This window comes from Solanum stenotomum, chromosome 12 (genome assembly GCF_019186545.1).
Source record: "Solanum stenotomum isolate F172 chromosome 12, ASM1918654v1, whole genome shotgun sequence".
NCBI lineage: Eukaryota > Viridiplantae > Streptophyta > Magnoliopsida > Solanales > Solanaceae > Solanum > Solanum stenotomum.
The window spans coordinates 43,869,359-43,883,164 of NC_064293.1; the positions used below are offsets into that span (position 1 = coordinate 43,869,359).

Consider the following 13,806-nt stretch of genomic DNA (forward strand, 5'->3'; position numbering starts at 1 on the left):
AAACTTTGTTGTTGAATACAACTCTTTTTAGATTTAAAAAATTTATAGGAAATTGACAACATATTCTCTTCGTGCCTTTTTTTTTTTTTCCGGAAAAATTTTTTTGGCCAAAAAATTTGGCCAGAATGATATTTTATCTATGTTATTTTACCTTTTTAAACATTTTTACCATTTTAACTAAAAAAGGAAAAAAACATTAGTTTATTTTAAAATAAAAAAAATATTATAGTTTTTTTATTTTCTGGCCATTTAGCACTTTCCTTTTTTTCCTATTGGTGGTACGTTTAAGTTTTAACCTCTTTCTTTATTAACAAAGCTGAAGTTAATCAATCTGTTTCAGGTTAGGTATTTAAGAAAAAGATAGGTTCAGAAATTAGTACACCAATAAACAAAAATTTGGTTACCTTGACATTATTTGAGATTGCTGATTATGATATAATGACAGCTAAAGCTCTCTCACATAGGACCCCAAATAATGAACTTATCTATTCATAATGCAAGGCAGACGAACTTGTAGTTCAATGTTGTTGAACCTAGTTGCCTAAATTTATAAATTTTATTTAAACCAAACAACTTAAAACCAACAAAAAAAAGAGATATTATACCTACAATCCACCTCAACAATAATGTAAGGAATAAGACGTTGCAGTTTAATTAAGTTTTAAGTTTTTTTGCAACGAAGAAAAGAAAAAAGAAGGAAAAACCAAGACATATTTGAAAGTGATACATATTAAAATTAGATGTTAGAGTCAGTGATTTCAGAATGAGTATGATTTTATTATATGTATACATTTTAAACATATTTTGCATACGTATACATAGTTCGAGCTGAAAGAAATGGATTTAGTTGAACCTACAAAACCCACCCTAAATCCGTTTCTAATGGTAAAGTTTGTGCATCAAGAAAGCTAGAATACTTTAGCAACATCCTTGATCAAACCTCTATTGGCTCGAGCAAATTCTTCGAATTCTTCAAAAGAAATGAAGCCATCCCCATCAGTGTCAAGTTCAGCCATCATATACTGGACTTCTTCAGAGGTTACAGAGCCTAGCATCTTCAAGGTCTCTCCAAGTTCTGCTGAAGAAATTTGCCCATCACCATTTAAATCAAAACGCTTGAAGACTAATTCGCGATCGGCTACGTCTTGTGGATCTTCAGCCATTCTTTGATTTCTTCTTTGCCTTTTTTTTGTTTTGTTTTTTTGATGGTTATAATGTAGGCAAAGTTGGTCTGAGTTTTTGTTTTTGGCAACTTAATTAGATCCGCAAAATGAGTTAGAATTTGGTTTATAAAGAGGTATTCTTATTAGTTTGTTTGGCCATCCTTAGCCTTAGGACACGGGCTTTGTGGAAAAAACTTCTTGAGGTTTCATGGTCTGGACAAAATTTTGCAACAACCAATCTGTTTACACTTTGTGGAAGAAAATAAATGTTGACTCCCAAAACAGACATTGACAACATTTTGATACCTTTCAAAATTGTGCGCAGTTGGGAAAAGGTAAAAATATGAAACTTATCCCAACATATTAGAGACAATTTTATGGGATACGTATTTTATTTGTATTTATAATTTCGGTATGTTCAAAAATGGAAAAACAATTTGGCATTGAGGTAGCCAGATTGATTCTTTTTTCATATTCAAATTGCCAATGCTAATCAAACGCTGTTGACAGACATAAACACTTCAAATTGAGAATGAGTGAATGTAACTGAATCAAACCAATGCATTAGCCACAACAATTGAACATTGATCTTGAATAAATACATGTGCTTAATAATGTGGGTTATGTACTACCACATATTTATCGGAAATTATTCTCGATTATTGGCTAATGTGGTTATACACGTGCTTAATATTCTTTTGCCCTAAAAGAATTATGCAAGAGAACACATGGAAATCTTTTTGCAAGTGCATTTAAATGACAACTGATTAATAGGTCGGATGGATATTATGCAACTGACTTGAGCAAGGCGTTCAACACTACTTCTTTTGTTGGCAAAGCTGGAATTGCTCCTCTCTCCATCACAGTCAATGCACCACAAGCATTAGCAAAACTAAGGGCATCTCGAAGCTTGCCCTCATCCTAAAGAATTCAGATTCAGAATTAGCATTAAAGAGATCTATGCTTTGAGTTGAAGTATAAAAGAAAGTTCAACACCAAATGGAAAGACAGGTTGAAGTTTGAGTGTAAGGGAAAATGAATCTTGGGCTTAACTCAACCCCAAAAGCTAGCTCATGAGGGGAGGATTGCCCAAGTTCATTTAAGTACACCTCTCATCTCATTAACCACCAATATGAGACTTTTCATTCTTACATTGAGAATTCAAATTAATTAGTTCAGCACTTTCAGTTTTTGTTTCAGAGGTAGCTACAGCAAGAAAACAAGGATGCGACAGTCTTAGTAGTGGTCTTAGCTTCATCAAAGAAGATGGTTGTTAAAATTGTGATTTTTCAGCTGCCTTATATCATTGGATTGCATATGTGAGTTTAATTATCTAGGGTATTAACTATAAGAGGTTTCAATGACACAGTAAAATATCGACACTACAAGTAAATCATATAGGTCCTTTAATGCACTTATACTGAAGATACACACCTAGTGCACAAACAATAAAAAAGTATCAGTTTTTTTTTGCTCATTAGATAACATGACATGAGAAACCATATACACAATGAGAAATGAAAAGTAGTAGTCAACAGAATGCAGGATAATGGAACAGTAAAACTACAGAACATAATTCGATTTAATACAAAAGGCATTAAGGCAATACCTGAAGCAGTGAGACATCAGATGCTAGCTGTGACAATATTCCGGCTACAAAAGCATCTCCAGCACCGGTGGTGTCCACGGCATCCACCTTTATACCCTTGACTCGTCCACTGAAATCCTATTTTTCATGATTGAAGCAACGTCAGAGAACTTTTTTCTCTTTACCTTTCATATATAGTGGTATCTGGCAGGGTATGCATACACCAGCTTGGTGACTGATCTTAGAAGTTTGAACTAAAGATGCATTAAATTCTAATATTCCTAAACTTATTCCAATAAGCTGACGAATCTGAACCAGCTTGAAGGAGACCGATAAAACTCAGACAATCTCTAATGAGCTTTTCAAGAAAATAGAAGAAACAGTAGTCATTCTGTTTCCTGATCATGATTCACAATAGGAAACAGAATAAGGAATCTTCTGAAATAAACTTCAGAGTGCAAGGGATTATTATCAGTAATATTTTGACAGGTATAACAGCTATATTGATTCCAGATTAATAAAGCTTGCCAATCAACTCTAACATAGATAATCATATACTTGTTCAGCTAGGGATTGACTGGTTAAAAAGGCACAGCATCCATGCGTGCAAATCTCAATAACCCAATAGCAGATTGTATATTTAATAAATGTTGTAATAGTTTAAAAAGTTATGAAACAACCAGATGAATTTTACATCTGAAGATATAAGGAACATATACAGAGATTTCTCAACTTCATGATAAAGAATTACAACATCATTTGCTTAAGCACATCAATTTGTGTAGAGTGGGATCAGTAGCAATTACAATTTGACTAGAAGAACAAACAGGCATGCAGCAGAGTTGAGTAAGATTTATAACGCTGAGTTTTACCACATCTTAGAAGCTCACCTTGGTGTAATATCGGCAACCTTCTGGACCTTCTGTGACAAGGAGTAACTTGAGGTTTGGATGGTACAACTTACGAACAACATTATCATCATAAGGATCTTCTCCTTGTGTCAAAAACGAAATTTCTTCTTCACTTATCTGTTGATAACAAGCAGCTGAAACATCATAGGTAACATTTCATATGAAAGTTCAGACTTTACAGACCGACTCTCTAGCAAGATAGACTATATTTCCATTAACAAGTAGTAAGATTTTACATTGGACACTTGCAACAAAGTACCTTAATTATATCAGCAGTATCCCATATGCTAAGGATTCCTTCTCTAGCACTTTCTGCAGATGGCCACAATGGAAGCCTCAAATTGGGATCATAGGATAAGATCACACCAGCATCCTTCGCAGCTTTTGCAGCTGCAATATGGGCTGATTTGCATGGCTCTGTAATCAGACTTATGGAACCATAATGAAAAACTTTTGCCTGTCAAAAGGGATAGGAATCATTGGGTATCACTATCTAAATATAATTTACTCGTAAGAGTCCACACCCAAAATAGCAGAAGAAATGTAAAGTATCACTGTTGCAATAAGGAAAACAACATTGTATAGAAGTATTGTTAAAGTTTGGCGGACTACTAGAATAACATGCTTTCCAGAAAGCATATGAAATGCTCATACATTCTCAAATAAGATGGTCTTCAAAAATCTGAAGATTTGGATTGGAAGGTACTCTTAGAACCAAATCATGAACTGCATAAGGTTTTTAATATATTCAATAGTCATATAAATAAGATAACTTACTCTTAGCAGAAGTAACAAAGAGGATGAATACAGGTCTTATGACTGGAGGTATCTCATGTAAGAACCATAGCCAATTTCAGTTTCATATTATGATCCTATATATTACTCTTCTTGTCCATCTTTATTCTTTTGCTATAATGAAACTATGAAATACTTATATCTTGAGGATAAAAGAACCTCATGTACCTTCCTGATCAACTCTAAATCAAGTTCATCCTCTTGAAGCAACATATCAGCACTCGGGTTACGATAGAACATAAATTCACGTTCTCCATCCTTTCTCAGTGTTACAAATGCTAAAGCAGTACGAGCACCTGGATCAAAGCGCATACCATCACTGTTGACGTTGTTCTCCTTCAAAATCTCAGCAAGCATGTAACCAAATTCGTCTTCACCAACCTGATTGCATTACAAGTTATAAGTACATACCATAAAATGCTTAAATATTTGAAAAGGCCTATCTTTTTGTAATTTATATCATCTTCACATATTCGTTTTGATGACCCATCTTCACGTATTCTTTTTGATAGGTTATTTTCATTCACATATGTTTTCTAATTAATTTTCACAACCCAGCAAAGGAATATTTGAACGAGCCAACTTTGTGTGGAATATGATTCTTCAACAGTCAATCAAATTATCAAAAACCTCCAGGGCAGAACAAAGATGACCCTGCTGCATATTAAGATGAGTCTCCTAATTTGAATGCAGTAGTTTGGAGTAGTGAGTCTCAAATGAGAGCAAAACTGTTCTTCATTAATGATATAGACTAAGATATATTATATCAGTATAGTAATTAGTATGCCAAAGAAATAGGTATTTGACAAGCGCATAACATTAGATGCTAGATCACCATGGTACAATTAATGATCTGGAGCAATTAATGTTTCCACAGCAAGTGTCAGATTTCTATTCAGATATAACAAAATTTCAACCATGCATTAAAGACTTGATAGCTCCAACTAAGTGAATCATCTTGGAGCTTCTAAAGTTATTTCAGTAACCAGACACTGCCATATGTTTTGATTAGAGGGAACTAAACAACAACAACGAGTTGCCTCCTCCTACAGCCTGGAACTGGTCCTAATAGTCAAGGATAAGTAGCCCAACTTGAAGATCATACATGTATTTGACTGAAAAACTAACTGTCTAAACACTTGTTGAACTTGAATAAACTTATCTATTGTTATAGAGTCATTCAAACCTACGCTTAGCACATCGAGTTCATAAAGAAGGTAAAAAGAGTAGTTTGCAATATTATACCTTGCCAATGAAAGCTGATGAACCACCAAGACGGGAAATACCAACAGCAACATTAGCTGGTGCACCACCAGGAGCCTTTTTAAATGCAGGGGCTTCAGCCAATGAAAGCCCACTAATAGTCGGAACAAAATCAATGAGCATTTCTCCAAAGCACACAACAAGAGAAGATTCATCCTTCTCCAGTGGCCCATTGTCACTTGGCAATGCTCTTCCTTAAGTAAATATAGTTGAAGAAGAAAGTATAAATACAAAAAGTCAAAAAGCAAACTAACTAAATTTTCTACAAATACATATAAATGATAAATCCAATCTGAAAGTAGACTAAATTTAAAAGATGAACACCTTGAATTTTACATCGAGGAATGCTGGGCGGATACTGGGAAGCTGCTTTGACAGTGCATCTTCTAGGAGCAGGAAAAACTGAAAGCAAAGAGCTTCTGGAAGCTTTACTTGAAGTAGAAACTCCAGTGAAGGAGAAAGCAGTAGCATGAAGAGCCATTTATGAGGTTTTTAAATAGAAGAACTGATCTGAGAAATTAACTCGTATTTCAAAATTGAAACCTAAAATACAGTTACATCAGGCGTTAAATGTCAGCAACTAAAAGGGAAAGTAGGAGAAGGCGTTGGGGGCAATCGTTGTAAAACTAGTAATTTTCAGGCAATAAACCCTAATTTTGATTCTTCTGATCGGGGAAATAGTAGCAGCGGAGAAAGCAATGAATGGAAATTGGCTAAAATACAAGCTGGCCAAGTGTGTTTTGTTGGATGACCCAAAGACTAGCCGACGACGACCTCTAGTTATCTCTATCACTTGTCAGACAAAAATCATGATTTACCCACTAGCTTATTATTTAGAGATATATATGGATTTATTTCATGCCAATCATGATTTGGTTCAAACTAATAACGACGGAACATAAATTTTATTGGGTACATAAAATCAACTAATCTAACATTAGACGTTATTTTATGTATATAAATATGTTAAGAGCTTCTCTAAATTAGTTTAGCTCAATAAATGATATTATTAGACTATTAATGTTTCAATGAGACGAATAAATAAGATGACAGAGTAATAATGTAAGATTTGATTTATTATTTTTATCATGTCTAAAATAGCTTGGAAATATACGCATGAATAAGAAGTTATATTTCGATTTTGATGGTCATAAATAATATTCGATCATTGATAGCAATATTGAGTGAATTTCGAAAAATTTCCAACCACATGAAACATATTAACATGAACAAAATCTTATATTGATTAGTTTAAAAATATAAAGAAGATAAGAGCCACCCTGCCATCCTTTGCCCCATTGCCACCTCTAATTACATATTGAGCGGGTGAAATTTTGTTTCAATAGAAGATTTAAGGCTTGACATTTGAAATTTTATATTTCTTACAATAAACTCACCAACATCAATTTCTCTTTGTGAATATGATAATAGTTTGAAATTTCTTTAATTTATCAAGTTCATTATAAAATCAACAGTCCAATGGCACAAGATCGATGCCAAAAACAAGTACACATTCTCCACCACACTTTTTATGTACTATGTCCAACTTGGTGTTATGAAAATGTATGCAATGAATCAGATGAGAAATATAGAAGTGATGAATTATTTGATGGAGCATAAGCAACACAATAAAGTTTGAATTTAGTTGATACTCTTTTATGGGACATCTGGACCAACAACAGGTTAAGCACCGCCAAAAGTAGATGCCAACTACCGGACATGATAGAATTTCAAATACTAATCAATTATATTTACACTTAAGCAAATCGAATACTTCCTTAGCTTCATTCATAATTTTGAAGGAATCCACCGCTGACAAAATTTTCAGTCAAATTATTCAGTGGTGCATTCAACTGGAATAAACGAATAATATAATATCTGTTGGTTACATCAAATCAAAATAATATTATTTAATTTTATATGGCCACTAAATGTACATATTCACTCCACTAAATTATTTAACTCGATTTGGTGTAAACATACTAATCCTATCCTAATGAGGTAAGCCTATTAGTTAGCATTAGAGTCGTCAATATGAGCTTAGTTCATGGGACCGGTCCAATCCAATCCGTCATTAGGATAGAATTGAGATAGGATTTTTTAAGCCCATTTAAAATTAGGACTTATAAGTTCAAAACATATAAGCCTTTGGCCCTTGATACTTGATCAAGGTCGGGTTGGGGTCCATGGCCAAAACTAAGGGTAACTAACAAAAAATTTACTAGTGTATGAGCTAATTACTTAGAGGCACGCTATATTATATATTACAAATCTTATCAAATTTTGGTGTGTTCAGATACATAGATTCAAAATTAGGTGTAACTTGTTGTAGACACACTCTATCCAAATGGATTCGCATGTATCTATGATACATAGACAAATCTCATGCCCTCACCTACCTCCCATCTCACTCGCCACTCTTATGTCACTCGAGTTTATGGGATGCATCACACACCAGATACTTGTATCTCGCGTATCTGGTATCCTAGATACATGTTAATCAACTAGATTTTTGCTAGTGTTATTGAAAAAACACCATTATTTGTCATATTTGATTTGAAAATCCTCTCATTTTCTTGATGTTATAAAATTTTAAGTTTGAAAAAAAATGGGGGGCTAGCCTGCCCCAGCCCGCAACCCTTCTAGTGTTGAGTTGGGTTGGGTTGAGTACTTCCAGACCCTTCCAAAAGAAGGGTCAGCCCGCCCTAGACCATCAAATTCTTTGGCCCGCAAGGTTTGGACCGGGTGGGCTGTGCTGACCCTTTTTGACAACTCTAGTTAGCATGTTAAGCCTAAATAATTCATGCTATTGAAAAATAATTTTGACAATTATTTTTTAGATTTCACATTGATTATTGATGAATATTCGATCTCCTGATATAAATTTGGATAATTCTAACCTTATTGGTTAATTTCTTAGATTGAGTGAGATTCAAGATTTTTTTTTATTATATCTTTAGAGATAGATTCATCTCAATTCTTATTCTTGATAATACGTTCTTGGGTGTCGTATTGTTCTTGTCCACATTTCATATTTCAGTCATTGGTATTGAGAGCTTAGAATCGAGATATTGATTTTCTTATGTGATTTTAGTCAATTCTTACCTTATGACCTATTTTTTGGATTTTATTTGGCCGAAAGTTCATTTCCTTTTCACAAATAATTTACATTACATAAATAATAAAAGAAATTGTACTAAGCGTGGATTAGCATCTCAAAGATCTTTTTTATGGGAATAAAAGGAGTAGTGTGGAAAGGCAAACACAATACGTACGTGGTACTTTTTAGCATCACATATATTATATGGAGTAGAGTTACCTACATCTAATGGAAAGTAATAGGTACCTACTTCACTGATTCAAGAACCCTTGCTATATATACGAAGTAGTTAGGCTTGAGTAGGAGAAAAAAATCCTCTTAATTTAGTCTTCACTTTAAAACAAAATGAAAAACTTATAAAATGTCATGCCATTTTGTAATACATCCCATTAATTCCATAATTATAATAAGTATAGTTAACAGAAAAAGGAAGTTAAATACCGGACTGGAACAAGAAACTGAATTATATAATACAAACGCGTTTTGATGGTGTCAATTATTCGACGGAAGATTTTATAAATTCAACTTGACTTTGATGTAATCAGAACAGTTATGTGATATTATAATTAATCCAGGTTGACTTGCATTATATAATCGGATAAACTGAAACTGAATACCGAATTTGCTAACGTTAAGTGAAAGATAAGAATCCTTCGTTGTCAAGATCGTCATCATGTGCCCATTAATTAATAAGAAGACACTGGGTGAGTTTTGTGTTATGTTCGATTGGACAAAAGTGTTGGAAAATATTTTTTGAGATACAGGTTTTTTGAAAATGAATTCTCTCATAAAAATATAGAATACGAGTTTTACATATGGCATTACATGTTGATTGTGTCTTCCCTACCTCGTCTTCACCCTCACCCCTCTAGCGTCTAATCCCATCCCCATCACCCCACACCTCTACAACCATCATCATCTCCCATACTTGTTTGTATATATTATACACAAATGCTTTTAGAATGATATTTTCCCCTCACATACATAACGAACACAAAAAAAAGAGTAAAAACCCAACTTTTTTCTTGATTTTTTTTTTTTTAGAAAAATAAGAGGGTTTCTTAGTTATTTTCAAAAATATTATTCTAAAAATATTTGTATTTTATATTAGACAAATACTTAGGGGTGGGGAGGATGAGGTAGGGGTATGACATGGTGAAGATAAGGGCTATAAGGTGGTATGAGTGAAATCGTAAAGATGAGATATATTGAAAGTTGAGAAAACAATCAATGCAAAATGTCACTAACAAAGCTTTTTTATTTTCCAAAATATACACGCCCAAAGTCCGACTGGTACCTGTCCTCTTTCAAGCATTTACTATTAGATGCTTTCCTAACTGCCTAAATCTTTTACCATTCGTGACAATTACCTTCATTTTATTTTTATTTTTGAAAATTTAATCTTGGATATTGTGATTCTCATCTTTCAGTAACTACTTAATCATATTTTTAAGTGTTTTAATATCATTTACATAGATTTTACTTCACCTTATATTTTAATTTTATAATGGTTATATCTGGATCAATTTATGCGACTTTCTCACCTTATGCTTATTAGCCATTGATTGAAATATACTCCCTTTTTTCTATTTAACTACGTATTTATTTTTTTTAAAATTCAGTGGCTCGATTAATTCAGACACTATCCCAACATAACTTATCAAATAAAATATCTTTAATTAGAGATAATAAAATCATACTCAAGATATCACAAAACTAGATCGTAAATATATATGAATTCATAACTTACACTTTTCCTTTGCTTTAAGACTTCTATTTAATTAAAAAAAAAAGACCCTTAACTCTCTCTCGCTAAACAAATGGGGATGCTACCCAGTGTTTGTCCATTTTTCTACACCCTAATCGTGTCAATTACTTATTCGCTAAACGGGAGAAATTTTATTAATAGTAGACTTTTACAATTGTATATTACACATGCGTAAGACAGCCCTAAAAGGATTTATATATATTCTCGTCTGTGACAGACTTCTTAAAGCTTTGGAGTTTATTTATTTTTTACATAGTTAATAAAGGAAGAAATAACTTATTTTGATAACTACTTGTATAAATGTTAATTAAATTGGAGGATGTAATAGCAATTCATGAATCTCCTATTTAACATCTAATTTACGTTTTTCCTTTCAACTAATTGAATACTAATTAGTCTATTTATTTTGACAGGATATGACATTACTAAAATAGATTGATTATAAAAGATTCATATAGTTAATTTTAAGTTTCTAATTAAGTATAGTTTTGAGCCATATATACATCACATCCTTAATCATTTTGATAACTCGCTCATGCTCTTGCACAAATTGCTTACAATCTTGTTATGTCAAATCAACATATAAGATACTAGAAATCACTAAAAAAAATAATTAAAAGAAAAAACACAAAATTCGTCAAAGAAGGCTCTATATTAGCGGAAACTTATTGTTTGCTAGATGGTCTCCCATTTATAACAAGCCATCTAGGGGCTAGTATGTATATATTAATTACTTACATAATTTTTTTAAAAATATTTATAGATAAATCTTCTTTAGGATTCTCTACAAGTTTGTAGGGTTTCTAACTTTCAAGTACTTTTCTAGAAATTTCATAAGAATCTAGAAATTTTCATATATATCTAGAGATTTCATAAGTATAGTCTCCTTTTCATGTAAGCATTCTACATGGATAAAAACTTTTCGACATGATATAAGCAATAAATAAATAGAAATTTTAATTGTTATTTACCAGATATTGCTTTGAGTAGGTTCGTTTTAAACAAAACTTATATGCATTAAATATTTGTTCTAATCCAATTTATGAACATTTCAAATTAAGATATTGAAATTGAATTAAAGAAAGATACTCCATTATTTTTAGCATAATTTAAAAGTCCACATTTATTATTGTGACCCATCGGAGCGTTCGTACTGGATCCTGCCTCACCAAATAAAACTGTGGACTTCATTCACGCGAAATCACGCGTAACAGACAATTATATCCCACTGAAACCGCGTGATCCTGCCATATAAATACCCAGCAACCAACCCCCAACTGAAAAAAAATCCCTTGCCCTCCCCTTCCGTTTCCTCATCTTTTCCCTTCCATACTGTCTCCGCAAATGGACAAAACTCCCAGCGACTCCAAACAGCCGATAGTTTCATCTGCGGAGATGGACGAAGTCGAGAAGGTGTTCCGGAAGTTCGACGCCAATGGAGACGGAAAAATCTCTCTATCGGAGCTTGGCGCGATTCTGAATGCACTTGGCAGTAAGACATCGCCGGATGAGGTAAAACGAATAATGTTGGAAGTTGATACTGATGGTGATGGTTTCATTGACTTGAAAGAGTTTGCTGCTTTTTACTGTCCGGGAGGAGCGGACAGTGATAACAAAGAGCTTCGGGAGGCTTTCGACTTGTACGATAAGGACAAAAACGGCAAAATCACGGCGGCTGAATTGCATTCTGTTATGAAGAGCCTCGGAGAGAAGTGCTCGCTCAAGGATTGCCGTCGTATGATCAGCAAGGTGGATGTCGACGGCGATGGATGTGTTAACTTTGAGGAGTTTAAGAAGATGATGAGTAGGACCTGACTTTTCAGATTATTAACTTATGGAATCAACGGTAGGTTTTAATTGGAACCGATTTCGGAACTCTGTAGATACTCTGTTTCTCCTGTTTGACAGATTTCTGCCATAGTTTTTGCTGTCAATCCACTCTAACTGTAGTTAGGTATGAAGAAATTCCGAATCAGCCAAAAACTTTATTATTACTCCTATATGATTTGGGTTATCGGTACAAATTACGATAATTCCAAAAAGGTAAGAAATAATATTTTGCAAAAATGAAATCTCGTACTTCCTATTGTGTTTTGTGACATTTACTATTGAGTCACGCGCAATCCATCTCTGTTACTGCCGTTTCATCTACTATTTTTATTTGCTTTTTTGATACTTTGGAGTGCTGTTGAAGAAATTCGTGGCGTATGAATTTTCAAAGTTGCTGATAGTGCCAAGACCACACGGAATTGTAATCGTGTTAATGGGGCAACGCGCTTGTAGCTTTCCTGTTGCTAGTGGTAAATATGTACTCCGCCTATGTCAGTTTTTATTTATTTATTTCCTCCGAAACACCGTTTTTCATTTATTAAAGGCGTTTGGCATTTAATACTAGAGAAAATGACATAAATAGTCCCTTAACTATAGAAGTAAGTCTAAAATGGTTCCTTAACTATACACTTAATGAATTTAGTCTTTTAACTATTTAAAAACTTATCAGTTTTGGTCGCTTAACTATACACTTATCGATTTTAGTCCTTTAACTATATACTTACCGATTTTAGTCCTTTTAAGTATTCAAAAACTTATCAAATTTAATCAATTTTTATTTATTTCTTTCCTCCGAAACGCCGTTTTTCATTCATTAAAGGCGTTTGGCATTTAATACTAATTCCACCTGCTTTTACACTTTTCTGTCATTTTCTTAATCCGTTTCGACGAAAAAATTAGGTACCTCTTTTTTATTGTTCTTTTATTATTTTTGTATATTTAGTTTATGTGTGAAAATGTTTTCTTTTGATTAGAATCCGGTTCAATTAAGTTGCGCCACATAAATTGAAGCATAAAAAGTATGTGGTGGTTTTCTTTTTCTCTAATGTCCTTTTCCGTTTTAGGGTCAAACTGCATTGAGTGGTGAAATTGTTACCTTATGAATCCAAATAAGCAGGGAAGATAGGTATCGGATGCTAGTTTTTGAGAACCCAATATTGAGAAATCCTTTAGATATATAAAATATTTTGATTGAAAATCCATTAACAAAGTAAGCTCTTGGTCTAGCCGCATAAAGTTGGAAGTTCAACATTAATGAGTTTCTCAGCTGCTTGACCTCTGATGTAATCTTTGGGATAGTATTGACACGGAAGGTAGCGGCGATAAGCGGAACTTGTCTTTCTCTAAAAAATATCATGAATTAGTATAAGTCGATTGTTCATATCCTT

The 13,806-nt window shown here is 33.3% G+C and overlaps 3 protein-coding genes across 3 annotated transcripts; 1 reads left to right on the forward strand and 2 right to left on the reverse strand.

The window, feature by feature from the left end:
- Positions 1-694: 694 nt before the first annotated feature.
- LOC125847789 (polcalcin Nic t 1) lies at positions 695-1,231 on the reverse strand. The gene has a single exon (XM_049527481.1). The coding sequence runs from the start codon at positions 1,161-1,163 to the stop codon at positions 909-911; it is 255 nt and encodes an 84-aa protein (XP_049383438.1). The 5' UTR covers positions 1,164-1,231; the 3' UTR covers positions 695-908.
- A 477-nt stretch (positions 1,232-1,708) lies between these two features.
- Positions 1,709-6,549, reverse strand: LOC125847788 (probable fructokinase-6, chloroplastic). The gene is made up of 7 exons (XM_049527480.1): positions 6,045-6,549; positions 5,703-5,914; positions 4,626-4,838; positions 3,922-4,119; positions 3,642-3,779; positions 2,773-2,889; positions 1,709-2,084 (listed from the first exon to the last, which is right to left on the reverse strand). The coding sequence occupies exons 1-7, from the start codon at positions 6,199-6,201 to the stop codon at positions 1,950-1,952; spliced, it is 1,170 nt and encodes a 389-aa protein (XP_049383437.1). The 5' UTR covers positions 6,202-6,549; the 3' UTR covers positions 1,709-1,949.
- A 5,312-nt stretch (positions 6,550-11,861) lies between these two features.
- LOC125846606 (calcium-binding protein CML24-like) lies at positions 11,862-12,951 on the forward strand. The gene has a single exon (XM_049526159.1). The coding sequence runs from the start codon at positions 11,933-11,935 to the stop codon at positions 12,401-12,403; it is 471 nt and encodes a 156-aa protein (XP_049382116.1). The 5' UTR covers positions 11,862-11,932; the 3' UTR covers positions 12,404-12,951.
- Positions 12,952-13,806: the final 855 nt, after the last annotated feature.